General features: G+C 45.1%; 1 protein-coding gene across 1 annotated transcript in view; it reads left to right on the forward strand.

Annotated features, from left to right (window-relative positions):
• lasp1 (LIM and SH3 protein 1) overlaps nucleotides 1–14,832 on the forward strand; it is a 39,551-nt gene that overhangs the window by 21,014 nt on the left and 3,705 nt on the right. The window contains exons 3-4 of the mRNA XM_061230953.1: nucleotides 6,966–7,050; nucleotides 11,546–11,653. Coding sequence (XP_061086937.1) covers nucleotides 6,966–7,050; nucleotides 11,546–11,653 — 193 coding nt within the window. The remainder of the gene's footprint in view (nucleotides 1–6,965; nucleotides 7,051–11,545; nucleotides 11,654–14,832) is intronic.

Consider the following 14,832-nt stretch of genomic DNA (forward strand, 5'->3'; position numbering starts at 1 on the left):
ACCTGATTGTGTTATTCAGGGAATTCGGCTTTAGCGGAGTTGTGCATTTGGTCAGTTGTTAATGGGCGAGTCAAGCTACAGTCAAATATAGACGAAAATCCTGTTATTTTATGATTTTTTAATCAAGCTGCGGCATTAGCCAGATTGAACGGGACCTCAAACTGCTGAGAGGGAAAAATAAACAGAAATGTAAACAAACATTACGGCTTATGTGGGTGACACCGCTTGTTTTTATCGGCGCTAATTCGCAAAGTATTTTTAGTTCATTGAATGTCAATCATCTGTTAATGGACGCAGTTTAATGTTTAATGTTGAATGTTGAATAATCGCTGTGATAGAAGGTAATTTGTGAAATTTATTTGCTGATGACGGCCTGATTTAAATGCTCCCTCCTCCACAGCTGGTGAATGATTAGGTGCTCTTAAGAGTCTTTTCTTCTTTTCTTTTTTTTACACGTATGTAGGCTATAACTCTCTTTTCTTTTAAATTGTGTGCAAGTTCAAATGGTCCTTTGTCCTTCAAATAAGTCAGTTACCAGTTGCTGGGTTTGGGACCGTATCTCTAAAATGGATAAATGAACATCACGGAACAAATGTTTGCAGAAAAAAGGTCCATGTTAAGTGTAGCTGTCCAAACCTTTTATATGCAAACTGTAATCCTGCCGAGCCCTTACTGTAATGGTACAGATGAGTCTTCCACGCTTTTAGACTTATCCCTGGATGATCACCTGCCTGTATCTCTAGTTTCAAATTTTGGTGAGATGATTAGTCCAATCGTTTACTCATATCTGTCATTTCCATGCCATTTTATGGATGTGATGAAACTCGTAGTCATAAATGTAAGAAATGTGTAGTCCTCCAGCTGAGGCCACTAAAAGCCCCTCGTTGATACCTGATGCTGCCATCTGCAGCCCTATTTTAACCCCTGTGCATGTGACGGTGGTTTGGTGGAGCCGTGTACACGATGGTGCGGTCGCCCTGCGCTACCGACTGCTTTCTGTCCCTCTGGACCCACCGTATCTCCCTGTGGTTTCAGCCACTGAGGCCATAAACGCAAATGGCTGTCACAGTCTGTGGGAGTGAGGCCTGGTGTGAGTGTGTGTGAGTGTGTGTGAGTGTGTGTGAGTGTGTGTGAGTGTGTGTGAGTGTGTGTGAGTGTGTGTGAGTGTGTGTGAGTGTGTGTGAGTGTGTGTGAGTGTGTGTGAGTCTCTGTCTCTGTGTGTGTGTGTGTGTGTGTGTGTGTGTGTGTGTGTGTGTGTGTGTGTGTGTGTGTGTGTGTGTGTGAGAGTGAGAGTGAGAGTGAGAGAGAGAGAGAGTATGTGTCTCTGTCTCTCTGTGTGTGAGTGTGTGTGTGCGTGTGTGTGAGAGTGAATGTGTGTGAGTATGTGTCTCTGTCTCTCTGTGAGGTGAGTGAGGTGAGTGAGCGAGTGAGTGTCTCTGTCTCTGTGTGTGTGTGTGTGTGTGTGTGTGTGTGTGTGTGTGTGTGAGAGTGTGTGTCTCTGTCTCTCTCCGTGTGTGTGTGTGTGATTCAGTGCGCGGTGCTGAGGAAAGGGGAAGTGTGTTCGGTGCGTCAGCGCCCTCACACAGGGCCCCTCCCAGGGCTGCCTCAGCACTCACGGGGGAGAGGGGGGGGGTTCAGGGTCAGGGGAGTGCCGTGGTTTTCAGGATGCGGTCAAGCGGTCCCATAGCGAGCGGGATGGTCGGCCCTGGATTGTGTGCAGTTGGGGCTGTGTGTGTGGGCTCTGTGCTTGCACTTGGTCAGCAGGTACTGTACAGAGGAAGCTGTCTATAGATGTACAAAGCTGGTTGTCTAAAAACCACAGGTACACACACACACACACGTACACACACACGTACACACACACACGTACACACACACACACACACACACGTACACACACATACACACACACACACACACACACACACATAGAGTGCAGTCCGTATTGTGTCTGTGGTACAATTTCCATACTTTTGGCTCTGTATTCCAGCACATTGGACAATGTAACCATGAATATATGAGGCTTATGTGCACACTTGCCTCTAATTTGAGGGTATTTACATCAATAGGTGATCTGTGTAAGAATTGCATCCCTTTTTATAAATAGTCCCTCCATTTTTGCAGAACAAAAGTGATTGGACAGTTGCATTCTCAGCTGTTTCTGATTCTGGTGTATTCAATCACTTCTACTTACTACCTCTGTGTATACATTTGTGATGTTTAGTGAGCTGCTAAGCGGACAGTTGGCGTAGATAGGAACAACTACTAAAAATGTCTACATTTGTAAGGATATCAAAATAACAAATACAGTATAAATGCCCATTCAGTTTAAGAAAAATAAGTAAAGGGTTTAGTTTAAACAAATGTAAATGTAACTAATTTGCACATAATTGTATAAAAGTTGTCTGCATCATGATTATATAGTCAGCAATTTATTAGGTAAACCTGTACACCAGCTTGTTAATGCAAGTATTTGGTGGCAACTAAATGCATAGAAGAATGCAGACATGGCCAAGAGGTTCAGCTGTTGTTCAGACCAAAAGTCAGAATGGGGAAGTGTGATCTAAGTGACTTTGACCATGGAATGATTCTTGGTGCCTGACAGGATGGTTTGAGTATCTCCTGCTGATCTCCTGTGATTTTCACGCACAGCAGTATCTGGAGTGCAGAGAATGGTATGAAAAACAAAAAACATCCAGTGAGCAGCAGCTCTGTGAGTAGAAACGCATTGTAAATGAAAGTCGTCAGAGGAGAAGGGCCAGTCCAGTCAAAGCTGACAGGAAGGTGACACTAACACAAATAGCCACACATTACAACAGTGGTATGCAGAAGAGCATCTCTGAACACACAACGTGCCAAACCTCTAAGTGGATAGGCTACAGCAGCAGTCTAAAAAATCTGTTTAAATACCTTTAAAGTGCTCACAACATAAAGTATGTTTGTGTGCATGCACAATATTCACTGCCACTATGGTTTGAGGGTGGTTAGATGTTTGCTTAGGACCACAACAAGGTATCTGTGGTTTTGTCACTTTTTTTTTAAGTCAAAGGTGCTAACGCATCACGCCAACATGGACTTTCCAACACCAACGTACTTGGAGCTACTTTGGAAAAACTGGTGCCTCACCTGGTGGTGTCAGTCATACTAATCATAGAATTCTCTTCAGCTCACATATAGACAAAATCGCACAAAACATCAAGTTATGGTTTTGTCTATTACAGTAATGAATGTCACATTGTTAGAAATGATTACTGCACTTGACGAAGTTGTGCATATGTGACTTCGATATTGCCACCCCAAACATTTGCCACTTTGCTATTCTTTGACAAGAATAAAGAAGGCCCCAATACACTTGAATTTGAACATTTCAAAAGTTTTCAAAGCTACTTCACTTGAAAGATGTAGAGGCCCCTGTGTAATAATTAGATTAGATATTTTTCTTGAGACAATGTAAATATTTTCAACCTGAAAAAGCCAAGCCACTCACTGACACAAAGCATAAGCTCTCTCTATACGTCTGTAAAACAACACAATTCCTAAAAATCTGACTGACACATTTCCTACATCTGACTGCAAGTTTCATCACATCCATGAAATGGCATGTAAATGTCTTACGCGCAAACGATTGGACTGATGATCTCATCAAAATTTGAGACTGGAGATACAATCTGTGCCGAATTACTGGTGTAAGTTCAACCAAACTTTCATTAATGTTGTATATTTCAAAATGGCAAGACCTATTCCAACACAGTGATGCGTGTTTTCCTACATTTGTTCAACTTGGCCCTATATCAGCTGTGTTGTTAGACCGTCTGAGGCCGGTTTTTAATTGCATTGCTTGTCACCGTGACGCATGTCCTCCATTTCTCTTCCTGCCATGATACGAGTGTGGAAAGTTGAAGCCGAATCGCCTGGCTTTAGTGATACTAGTTGAGCAACCAACCCTCTTCCTCGCCAGAGAGGTGAAACTTTCCAGAAAAGAGCGTTGTGCAACAGTCTTCATTCGCTTCCTTCCTCCTCTCTCAGCTTGCCAATACTGCAGCTCCGTCGACCAGCACAAGGGCTAAATTGTCAGGGTTTGCACCGCTAAGCACAGGCAGTCCTCTAGATTTAGAGACTCACTACCCTATTAACCTCGTGATCTTTGCTACAACAGCACAGTTGTCTCTAGCCCTGTGCTGTAATGGCTTATACACAGCGTGGTCGTCTGCCCTTTCAGTTGTGAGACCTCACAAAGTGTGATATTTATTCTGCATTCATTCAATTCAACACAGGCAAGCTCAAAATCAATATTGATTGACCTTTTAATGTATTTTGCATGATCCCAGGAAAGTTGAATATGCATGGCCTGAGGTTTTGGTGCGAAGGGGGTGAACATTTCTCAGGATATTTACCGGTTTTCATTTTGAAAATCTATCCGTCATCTAAATACATTATCAAATTTTTATATTATAGCGATACTAATACTGTACATGGTAGGAAACATAAAATGGTTTACTATTTGCAACAGAAATTATTAGGGAGGGGTGAAAGGTTTCTGAAGGCACTGCAGTTTGTGATGTGGAGAAGACATTTTGACTTTGACTGGCATGACTGTGAGGGCGAAGGTTCGAGCATCACTCTTCAGCGATCAGGTGTCTGCAGAGGACTGCACTGAAAATGTGGGGGCCATTTTCTTTAATGGTGCACCGCCTAACAAAGATGCTCAGGCTTGCATCTCTGGGCTTTTGTCCTTTTGTTTTGAGTGCCATATTGGCAAAGAGTTGTTTACGCAATTCTATGGAAGGCTTTGCTGCCTTTTGACTGACCCTGTGTGGGTGTGTGTACTATTATATCACTTTTCTGCGTGTACCGAGTTTCTAAGGAAACCCAAAATATCCTTGTGTGAAATATCTTTTTGTGTAAGTGGGTTACCTGTGAAACAGCATGGGGAATAAAATGCAGGACGCTTTGTCGCCCCGAGGCATGCTGGGAAATGTGGCTAACTGAAGCTGGTAAAAGTGAGCTGTTGGGACTGTGTTTCTGCTCCTTGTCCTTTTTGGACGTTCTGCAATAGCATGACTAAGATGAGACATTGTTTGGGAAACTGGCGGCAGTTGAATAGGATACAGAATCTGTCAGAGGAACAAATGTGAGAATATTTTTCCAGGCCCTCACGAGATTAAGCACACTCACACGCGTACTCAAATATAAACTGACAGACATACACCGAGGGCCTTTTTCTTCCCTCCTCCAGCGTTTGTTTGGGGAAACTGGGCTGTAATTATGTCTCTTCTCCTGCCCCTTTCATGTAAAACAGTGTTTAACTATAGTAACCGAAGACCATATCCTCCCTCTAGGTGCTGAGGTTGGCGAGTGTATGAGCCATTTCCAAGTGCGTCTGTGTCAGTGTGGACATCTGTGTCTGTGTGCGTTTGTGTGCGCGAGTTTTATCTAGTAATCCGTTGTGCGTTTCCCCTGGCTCAGCGTCTGCGAGGGTGCTCTTCTCTCTCAGGGAGGGGCTGAGCCCAGATTAGCTGCACGCTAATTCATTAAAGCGAGCCTGGGGTTGGGTGGGGTGAAGGCACTCAACGGGAGGGGGCCGGGGCCCCTACAAAACCCATTTCCTCCTCCTCCATTCCAGCTCTGCGCTCCGTCACTGCCCCGCAGCTCTCTGAAATGGGAAAGAACAAGCTCCCAGCGTGAGGCTAACATTAATAAAGAGCCGACATATGCTCACGTTGCAAGCCTGTTGGACATTTGTACAGTGTGCAAAAGCCTGAGTCCTTCCTAGCCTCATCACCCGACCACAATGACTTTGTTTTCAGCTAGGTGTCTATTTACACCAACCTGGGCCTTCCTTCCCCGCGATCTGTCCCTTGGTTTTATTTTTACTGTCGCGTGGGCCTTGCTTTTATCTGTGACTGCAGCGCTCTTGGTTATTCTGTTTTTAACGACGAGTCACCACCGAAACGCAGAGGCGGTGGTGCGTCGAGTTAATTAGGACTTCTGTGCGTGTGTGGCCCTCATACGGAACGTTCCGGAAACGCCGGGCGCAGTGAAAGCGTGGGAAAGCGCGGCCTCCGGCGATTGGCCACGGCTGCCGGGAGCCGGGCAGTGGGGCCGGGGCTCTTTTTGTCTCTGTGACTTGGCGAGCGGCAGGAGGCCTGCCGGGGACTGTGGGTGGGCGTCTAGAAGATGCGCGGCGGCCGAAAAAGAGAGCCCTTTTGTTCCCCCGCCATAGGAGCGGCAGCGCTGTGTTCTGGACGTCCTGTTGCCCCCGGGACGCACTTGCTGCCCCTGGAGGGCTCAAGTGGAGCGCGGGGAGGCGTTTTATCATGACCGTGCCCCTCCTCCTGCCTGCCAGACCTTGGTACTACGTTCTTTGGGCACACTTCCTGCCTTAGGTTTTTTCCATTCACAGGAAGTTCTTTCTCCGCAATGCTGATGACATCCAAGTTATTGATGAGAAATTTTATTCAGTCGCTTGCAGCTGCGGTGATAATCTTGCCGTAGCTGGCCGCCACCACTGTGTGAATTCAGCGGAAACGCTGACATTGCTTGCCCCTTTGATTTAAGCCGTGGACTTATGGAATAGGACATTATAGGACACTATCGTGCCTCTGTTAATGATGCACTACAGCAGCAGTTTTCAACCTTTTCTCATCCAGGGTCCACCACCTAGGCTGAAAGGCATCCATCATAAGTTAAAAGAGGTTATATTTTTTTCGAAATGTTTTATATATTGAAACATTTTTCAAAATTAATAGATTAAGCGAGCATATTAAGCGTGGCCAGGGACCCCCCACAGTACCTTCAAGGGCTCCCTGTTGAAACCCAGGGCAGAACAGAACACTGTAGTACACAGACCAGTGCCACCTGCAGACCAGACCATCATGTGGTGCCATTTGAGAGTGATTTGAGAGGGCATACGTTTGTGTGTGCATACGTTCACAGTGCAGTGACATGCCTTTTGTCTTTTTCAGACACTACCCCAAGACCTCCTTCACTAGTGTGGCTGACACACCAGAGAACCTGCGGCTCAAACAGCAGAGCAAGATGCAAAGTCAGGTATGAGCCCTCTCCATCTCTCTCTCTCTCTCTCTCTCTCTCTCTCTCTCTCTCCATCTCCCTCTGTCCATCTCTCTGTTTCTCTCTCTCTATCTCCATCTCCCTCTCTATCTCCATCTCCCTCTGTCTCCATCTCTGTCCATCTCTCTGTTTCTCTCTCTCTCTCTCGGTCTCTCCCTCTCTCTCAGTCTCTCTCTCTCTGTCTCTCTCTATTCTCTGGCAAGTGCCTGGCGTGTTGTGGGCTGACATACTGGCGATATTCAGGTTACCTCTGGTTGTTCAGGACCCGCCGTGTACCGACGTTGTATTGAACATTTTGGGGCTTTTCTATGCAATGCGTGCATGATCAGCCGACTCAACAGCCTATTAACAGTTTTCGTGGATCCTGTTCAGATTGTCTTTTCACTTCTGTCAGAAGAAAATACGTACAAATCCAATCTGATTTCTCATATGAAATGTCTGGAAAATACCAACATTCAGGAGCCACGCCCAGTGTGCCCCCACCCCACGCTATTGACTATGCCAATGCACCGTGCGTGGGTAATTCTGGAAAATAGCTCTCTCTCTTTCTTTCTCTTTCTCTCTCTCTCTCTCACTCTCTAGCGCTCTCTCTCTCTCTAGCGCGCTCTCTCTCTCTCTCTCTCTCTCTTCTCTCTCTCTCTCTCTCTCTCTCTCTCTCTCTCTCTCTCTCTCTCTCTCGTGCTCTCCCTCTCGCTTTATTGGCAGGAAATAAGCATGCAGATTTCACCAAAGCCTACGGAAGTCAATTGCAATATTAATATGTATAACACTCCAAATTGGCAGTCTCAGAGCTGCACTCTGCAAAATGAGAAGGCAAGTCATACCAACGCTTGGAGCGCGAATCCATTTTCGGATTACTTCTCATGGAGTAACCCACGACACGGAAACGTTTAGAGCGACGTGGGTGATAGACGGTGTTCATGTTATTGGGGAAGATGAGATGTTCATTGAATGTTATTAAAATATTTTAGCTTACTGCTTTTACTTCCTCCCAGCTGTTCAGATCTCTGTACCCTGTTAGTCATTGTACCCCCTTGTACTTCTCATTCATCTCTCATAGATGCTCTCTTCAGAGTGAAAGCCTCTTAATTCTCCTTCCCCCTTAATATTTTACCACCTCTTTGTCCTTCTGTCAGCAGGCATTGATTTATTTTTGCACCCTGGAATCCTATTTCTGTATTGCTCTCCTTCTTCCAATCCCGTACTATTTCTATCGCTCCATTTAACTCCCTAACTGCTCTCTCCTCCCTTCATCTCTCTCTATCTCCCTCTCTCGTATGTCGGTAGTGCTAGTAATGATGCGATCAAACTCTCCGGCGTACTCCGTGGTTGGGTTTCCTTGGCAACACAAGGAAATGCACTGACCCTTCTACCTAAGCCAAGTGCATCCGCACGCACGCACGCATGCGCACACACACGCACACGCACACGCAGTCTGCACTCTACACTAATTGAGTCCCGCCCAATTCAAAATTTGATGCCACTTACTGGGACGAGGGCTTGTTAATTGCTGCATTTGAGTTCTTATTACTCTCAGCAAACAGGATGAAATTCTACCTCTACACACTCAATGCAATGCAATCAGTGATATTATAAACAAATAAACAAATACCATTCATTTGTGCCAGGTTACAAGGTCAGAGTCCCCATGCAGGAAAGCACCATCTGTCCCTCCCTCTGTTTCTCTTTCTATCCCTCTCTTTCTCGATATTCTGTCCAGCTCATTGTCTCTGATCATCTTTTAGTCCTCTCAAAACCATTGGTGTGACAATATAATAATAAACTAAAATTGGCTTCGCTTGGAAAACCCTTTGTTTTGAGCTATTTGTCGCTAATTAGTCCAGACTAACAATCTAATCAATTCTTATAAACATACCACCTTTCTGTTTATTGCCATTCTAGATGTGCATCTTTGTATTTAGTGCTCTTGTAGACACCGCTATCTGTTTTTGTGTACTGTGCAGACATTGTAAGTCGCATATATACCCTATACAGACATACATCCCACAGTGACGGTGCGGGGTGCTGTGTGAGTGACTGTGGATTAGGAACAGGAAGTGACATGTAGATGTGGCTCTCTCTTTGTGGGCCTCCTGCCCAGTGACGGTGTGGCGTGCAGTGTGAGTGACTGGATTAGGAACGGGAGGTGACATGTAGATGTGTCTCTCCCATTGGGGGCCTCCTGCCCGGCGACAGTGTGGGGTGCAGTGTGAGTGACTGTGGATTAGGAACCCCGCCCAGCCCCCCTGTGCTGATTAACTTTGGCAATCCGGATTAGGATGGGGTTTGATTTTATTTCCTAACGGGGTTTACGCAGGATTACTGCACAGGCTGGTCCTCGGAGGTGGGGGGGGGGAGAGAGGAGGACCACAGAGACACACACGTCCTCACAAAGGCACGGTCCCCACTTCCCACCGTGTACTAGCACCCACTTACCCCTGATGTACCACCATTTTCATATGATAACTACAGATAGCCTCCAGTGTTATTTGTATTGGCATACACATTTTAAATATTGCCACAGGCTGGGAAAAGAAAGTGAAACAGTGTTTGGAGGTGTATGGAGTGTGCTGGGATCAAAATTTCTGTCCTTGTCAGTATTTTCAATCAAATGTCAGCTCATGTCAACAATATTAATAGTGAGAAGAACCTAGGAATGCACAACATGTTTCCTAGTGTAGGCTACCAAAACAAACTTTCAAGAAATTTAAATGGACATACTGCAATCGTACACGGTTACATTTTTAATGTAATGTTCTGTTAAATGAAAGACATACATTATAATTATGCTTCATGCACTTGTCACAGTTGTATATGTATTTCAATTTCCCACTTCTGTAGACAAGATCTATTAATTAATTGTTTTAGTTTATTTTATTTTATTTGCATTTTATGATTTTCATCAATTTCGCCATGACCGACCGCTCTGACTTCAGTCAATATTTTCTGTGACAAATACCCAGCCTTCACCATTAGCATCACTAATTAGACACCGGTACAACCACTGGCCCGCACATACACAGTAGGCAACAATTACAACCGCTGGTCCACGTATATAGGTAACAATTATCACGTGCACAAAGACGACCGTAAATGCAGACACACCGTCATACAAACGCACACGCACTGAGGAATGCTGACGTTCCCCCAGACGAACCCTTCAGTGCAAAAGTCCATAAAAGCGCATGCAACTGCAGACACCCATTGAAAGGAAACATAGTGATAATAGCAGGGTTGTGAGTCATATCTGAGACGCACGTCTGCATGCAGGGTGCACGGTCTCTGCGCTGGGGCTGTTATTTCGGCCTCCTCGGAGGGTGAGGGAACGCGCGGGGGGATTGTGAGACGGGCCGGGGCCCACCGCGGTGCAGGCAGTGTTGTGCAGAGGCGCTGTCTGTCTGTACGGCGGGAAATGAAAAAGCCCTGACAGCCCGGGATTTGTGGCCCGGTCGTTGCTTTATTTGTTCTGTCTAGCTCTAGCTGAGCCAGTGCTGAAGTAGCTCTTCTGACCTCCATTTAACAGCAATGACTGGGCTATTGTAGAAAATGGGGCTGGGTGAAAGTCACGGCAGTAATATCAGTACTGGCTGTTTAGGTTGGTTAAAGTGTTTTATTGCCATCACTATGGTCTGTGTGTCTGGGTGTGTATGAGTGAGAGAGAGAGGGAGTGTGTGTGAGTGTGTGTGAGTGTGTGTGAGTGTGTGTGAGTGTGTGTGTCTATGTGTGTGTGCACGAGAGTGTGTCTCTGTATGTGTGTGTGTAAGAGAGAGAGTGTGTGCGTCTCCATGTCTCTAAGTCTCTACATGTGTATGTTCCTGTGTGTGTCTCTGTAGGTTTGTGTGTGTGTGTGTGTGTGTGTCATGAATAGCTGGCCTTCGGGGGCTGAGCCCAGAGTCATTACTGTGATACACATCTGCCTCTTTATGTGGGCTAGCCACTTCCTGCCTGTTGTGGAGGTCAGGCAGCAATGCGGTGGGGGTGGGAGCCTCTCTTGCTCTCCCACAACCAAACAGAAAAAACATGATCGCAGAAAGACACAGGGGCATACATACCGCTCGCCCATATAAGGTAGTATCACTGCGTCTTTTGTTTCCTCCCATCTGACAGGAAGTTGCTGTCATTTCTGCTGAATAGGGCAACCTAGGGCTTCACCTGGGCCTTGTTTTCACGAGTTACTCTTGCTGGGATCTAAATGCTCCTATCGTCAGCGTCATATTTTTCGCTTGCTTTGCATTTTGTGCGGCGTCAGGGTTTCATGGCTCTCGTTTATTAAAACACAATGTAACTTAAAACATGTCATTTAATCTAATGTAATGCTTTTGTCATTTCCTTTCTTTTTGTGATACCAACAATGTGCTTTGTCTGGGGTACTTTTCAGAGCCAGTCACTCCTTGTATTGTAAGGTGGCTGATTTTGCCTTGTGTTTTGACCGTGTGTGTGTGTGTGTGTGTGTGTGTGTGTGTGTTTTGTGCAGGTGCAGTATAAGGAGGAGTTTGAGAAGAACAAAGGGAAGGGCTTCAGCGTGGTGGCGGATACACCAGAGCTGCAAAGAATCAAGAAAACGCAGGACCAAATCAGCAACGTAGGTCCCCACCTGTCCCCACACTCTCCCCTCAAATCCCTCTAAATCCCTCTCAGCATTCCTCTACCCTCTCTTTTTCTATTGCTTGTCCCTACCTGAGATCATCATGCCTGCCCACAAAGCAAAGCTTACCACTTTGAGTCACCGGTGGCCCTATTACATCATTACAGTTACTTAGCTGACGCTTTTATCCAAATCGAGTTACAGTTGCTTTGACAACACAGGGGCCAATCCCCCCCCTGCAGTAATGAGGGGTTGAAGGCCCAACAGTTTTGAACCACTCGGCTATTGGCTGCCCCCTATTGAACTGAAGATCTAATGAAAAACTGGACTTTTTTTTTTTTCTACCATGGTTTCCTACGGGAGCAGGTTGCAGATAAAAGCATTGCAAAGCATTCTGCTGTGCTATCTTGGTGAATGATGAATAAGGGGTAGTTATGTACTTGCCTTCTACCACGCGATTGGCTGGATGAGTTGGCACATGTCCCCTGTGCTCCCACATCTTCACAGAGGCAGGCTGGGAGATGCCTGCATGTGCTGTAATGCGGTAATTGGTGAGTGGGCGCTGGGTAATTGTTGGTCTCTGCCACCCTGATTAGGGAGGTGTTATTACATCTGGGAGACACAACGCAGCACAAACACGGGCACTCCGATACCGGGAATTAGAGACGCAGGTACATACAAACGCATTCACCGTGGTGCCTCCCAGCCGGTCAACTTGCGTGTTATTGTACAAAACGAATGAATTTGTGTTGTATAACAACACACAAGTTTACCAGCAAAACAAAATAGAAATGAATTTGTTTTGTCTGCTTGTCCACTTATATAAAAAACGCCTGGCAACCAGGGAGTGACCTTTCATATGGAACAAAACCGCAGCCTATTACAGAAAGCGAGAGGCGTGAATATAAACAGGAGCGGATAGGCGGACACGCACTGGCATACTTGCAGGTACAGGCCCACTTCTGGGGATTCAGCCAGGTTTCTGCCCTGCGCAATGTGAAGAGGATGCAGGACTTTCCTGTCTATGGATACTTTTTAATACACACCACAAATCGTGTGTTTTCCCCCCAGAATATTTTTTCATCATAGGTCAGCTACATGCGCATGTAAATATGGCAATGATACAGATTCATTACGGTTCGTTTTTGTGCAGTTTGTGGTTGCTCAAATCAAGCTGATCGGGAGAGAGACAAGTCTTTATTTAGTTTTTTTGTTTATATTATTACCCAGCATCAGGGAAGGAGAAGGTTGTGAAGAACAGCCCGGTGGATTTGCAGTGTAAGTAGGCAAGAAAAAGTTTGAGCGTCTCAGGAATTGCTGATCTCCTGCTATTTTCACACACAACAGTCTCTGCACAGAATGGTGTGAAAAACAAAATGTATCCAGTAAGCAACAGTTCTGTGAGCTGAAAAGCCTTGTCAATGACAGTGGTCAGAGGAGAAGGGCCAGACTGGTCGAAGGTAACAGTAACACAAATAATCACGCATTACAACAGTGGTTTGCAGAAGAGCATCTCTGAACACACAATGTGTCAAACCTCTAAGTGGATAGGCTACAGCAGCACAACACCAATAAAAAAAAAAAAAAGTGTAATAAATACCAAATAAAGAGCTCACTGAGTGTATATCCTAACTGGTTATAGCCTAACTGGTTTGGGTTTAAGGTCATGAGCTTACTAGCTGAGACCATTGGATAATCAACGATCAAAACCTTATCTCCTAGCGGTTACCTACTTCCACTTGGCATCATAGCTGGCTAGATAGAATCTGAAATATCATATCCATAACTGAAACCTCAACTTGATTACCGAGTTGCAAAATGAATTATGTTTTACCATTAGTACACCTGCTGAATGTAGGTTTGGGTTATTTAAGACTTCTTGTTGGTTACGTTGTAGCTTATTTCTGTGGTGTCACCACTTTTATGTTAGTAAATCAGAGTATTAGTAGCAATTTAACTTGGCTACATTTGAACTGAAGTAGCCTACAGCAGGTGCAACCCAGTCCTACAGAGCAGTGAAGATCTTTGTTTTCTTCCGGTACAGGTCAACCTTTATATGAAAACTGATATTGACTGGGCACCATCATAATCATTTTAATGGATCTCATCCAGGCCCAGGCCTGTGTTTGACCACTAAAATGAATGAGGTAGTTGTCGGTTTTGCGATAGAACCTTCTAGTTGGCAGTGGGCTTAAAGTCCGCTTAGAGTAGATAGCCTCTCCTTAATTTCAAAATTCAATTTAAACGTACGAGTAGTTATTTTGCTTCACTTAGATGATGTGTACGGTAATGTACAGCTTCAAATGGAGAACAGCAGGTCTGTTGGGTGAGCTTCAGAAGAACTATTTTAGTTCTCATTTTAAGAGCTGGTCAAACTGGTATGTGGTTAGTATATTTACCCAAGCGTGGGAGTACGGAGCCGAAAGAGGTAGTTGTTTATTTGGTTAGCTTTTTCGGTACCATTTAAAACTTGCCCTTTGTTCATTTATGTTTTTTGCTGGAGATGAAACCATTTGGGAGGAATTCATACTGCATGTGCAGCATGTGAAAATGCATCTCTCAGACGTTTAACGTATTCTGCACTTTTTCAACTGTAGTGCCAACCGCCAAGAGTGACAGGAGCCTGCTGAGAATATAATATGTTTGTGAAATTTTGGCCATATAGGGACAATCACTGGGATCTCAGAAATGTCTGAAATGTGTTCCTCAAGACCGCTGTGATTCATCAGTTCGGGAGCCTCAGCCTGTAGACACTTCCTTGCTGTCGCTTGTCTGAACCCCCCCTCCACCACCCTCTTTTTCAGTCTCATTCCACGTTCCTGTATTTCTGACACACTGGCAGTATAATATGAAGCTCTGAGCTGGGTCTTCCTGCCTACGTGTTCACCCTTGCCCTCCAACACAATCGCCATTCAGTTTTCCTACCTCTGCACTAATGCCGAAATCATACCCAAATTCGATGTAAATGACAGCCAATGTAAATTTTACAGAGACCGCATGTTTGCTGTGAATAATAAGGAAGTTTACTTTACTTTTTACCTCAGGGGATTAATTTGGCTATGATTCAGCACTGTGCACTAGAACAACAAAGGTTTATTTTTATAAAATGTTTGCATTGGTGGTAGTTCCTATTGACAGTGTTGTGGTTTAGTGTTTTTTTTAGTCCAGGAAATGAC

The sequence above is a fragment of the Conger conger genome, chromosome 2 (genome assembly GCF_963514075.1).
Source record: "Conger conger chromosome 2, fConCon1.1, whole genome shotgun sequence".
Taxonomy (NCBI): domain Eukaryota; kingdom Metazoa; phylum Chordata; class Actinopteri; order Anguilliformes; family Congridae; genus Conger; species Conger conger.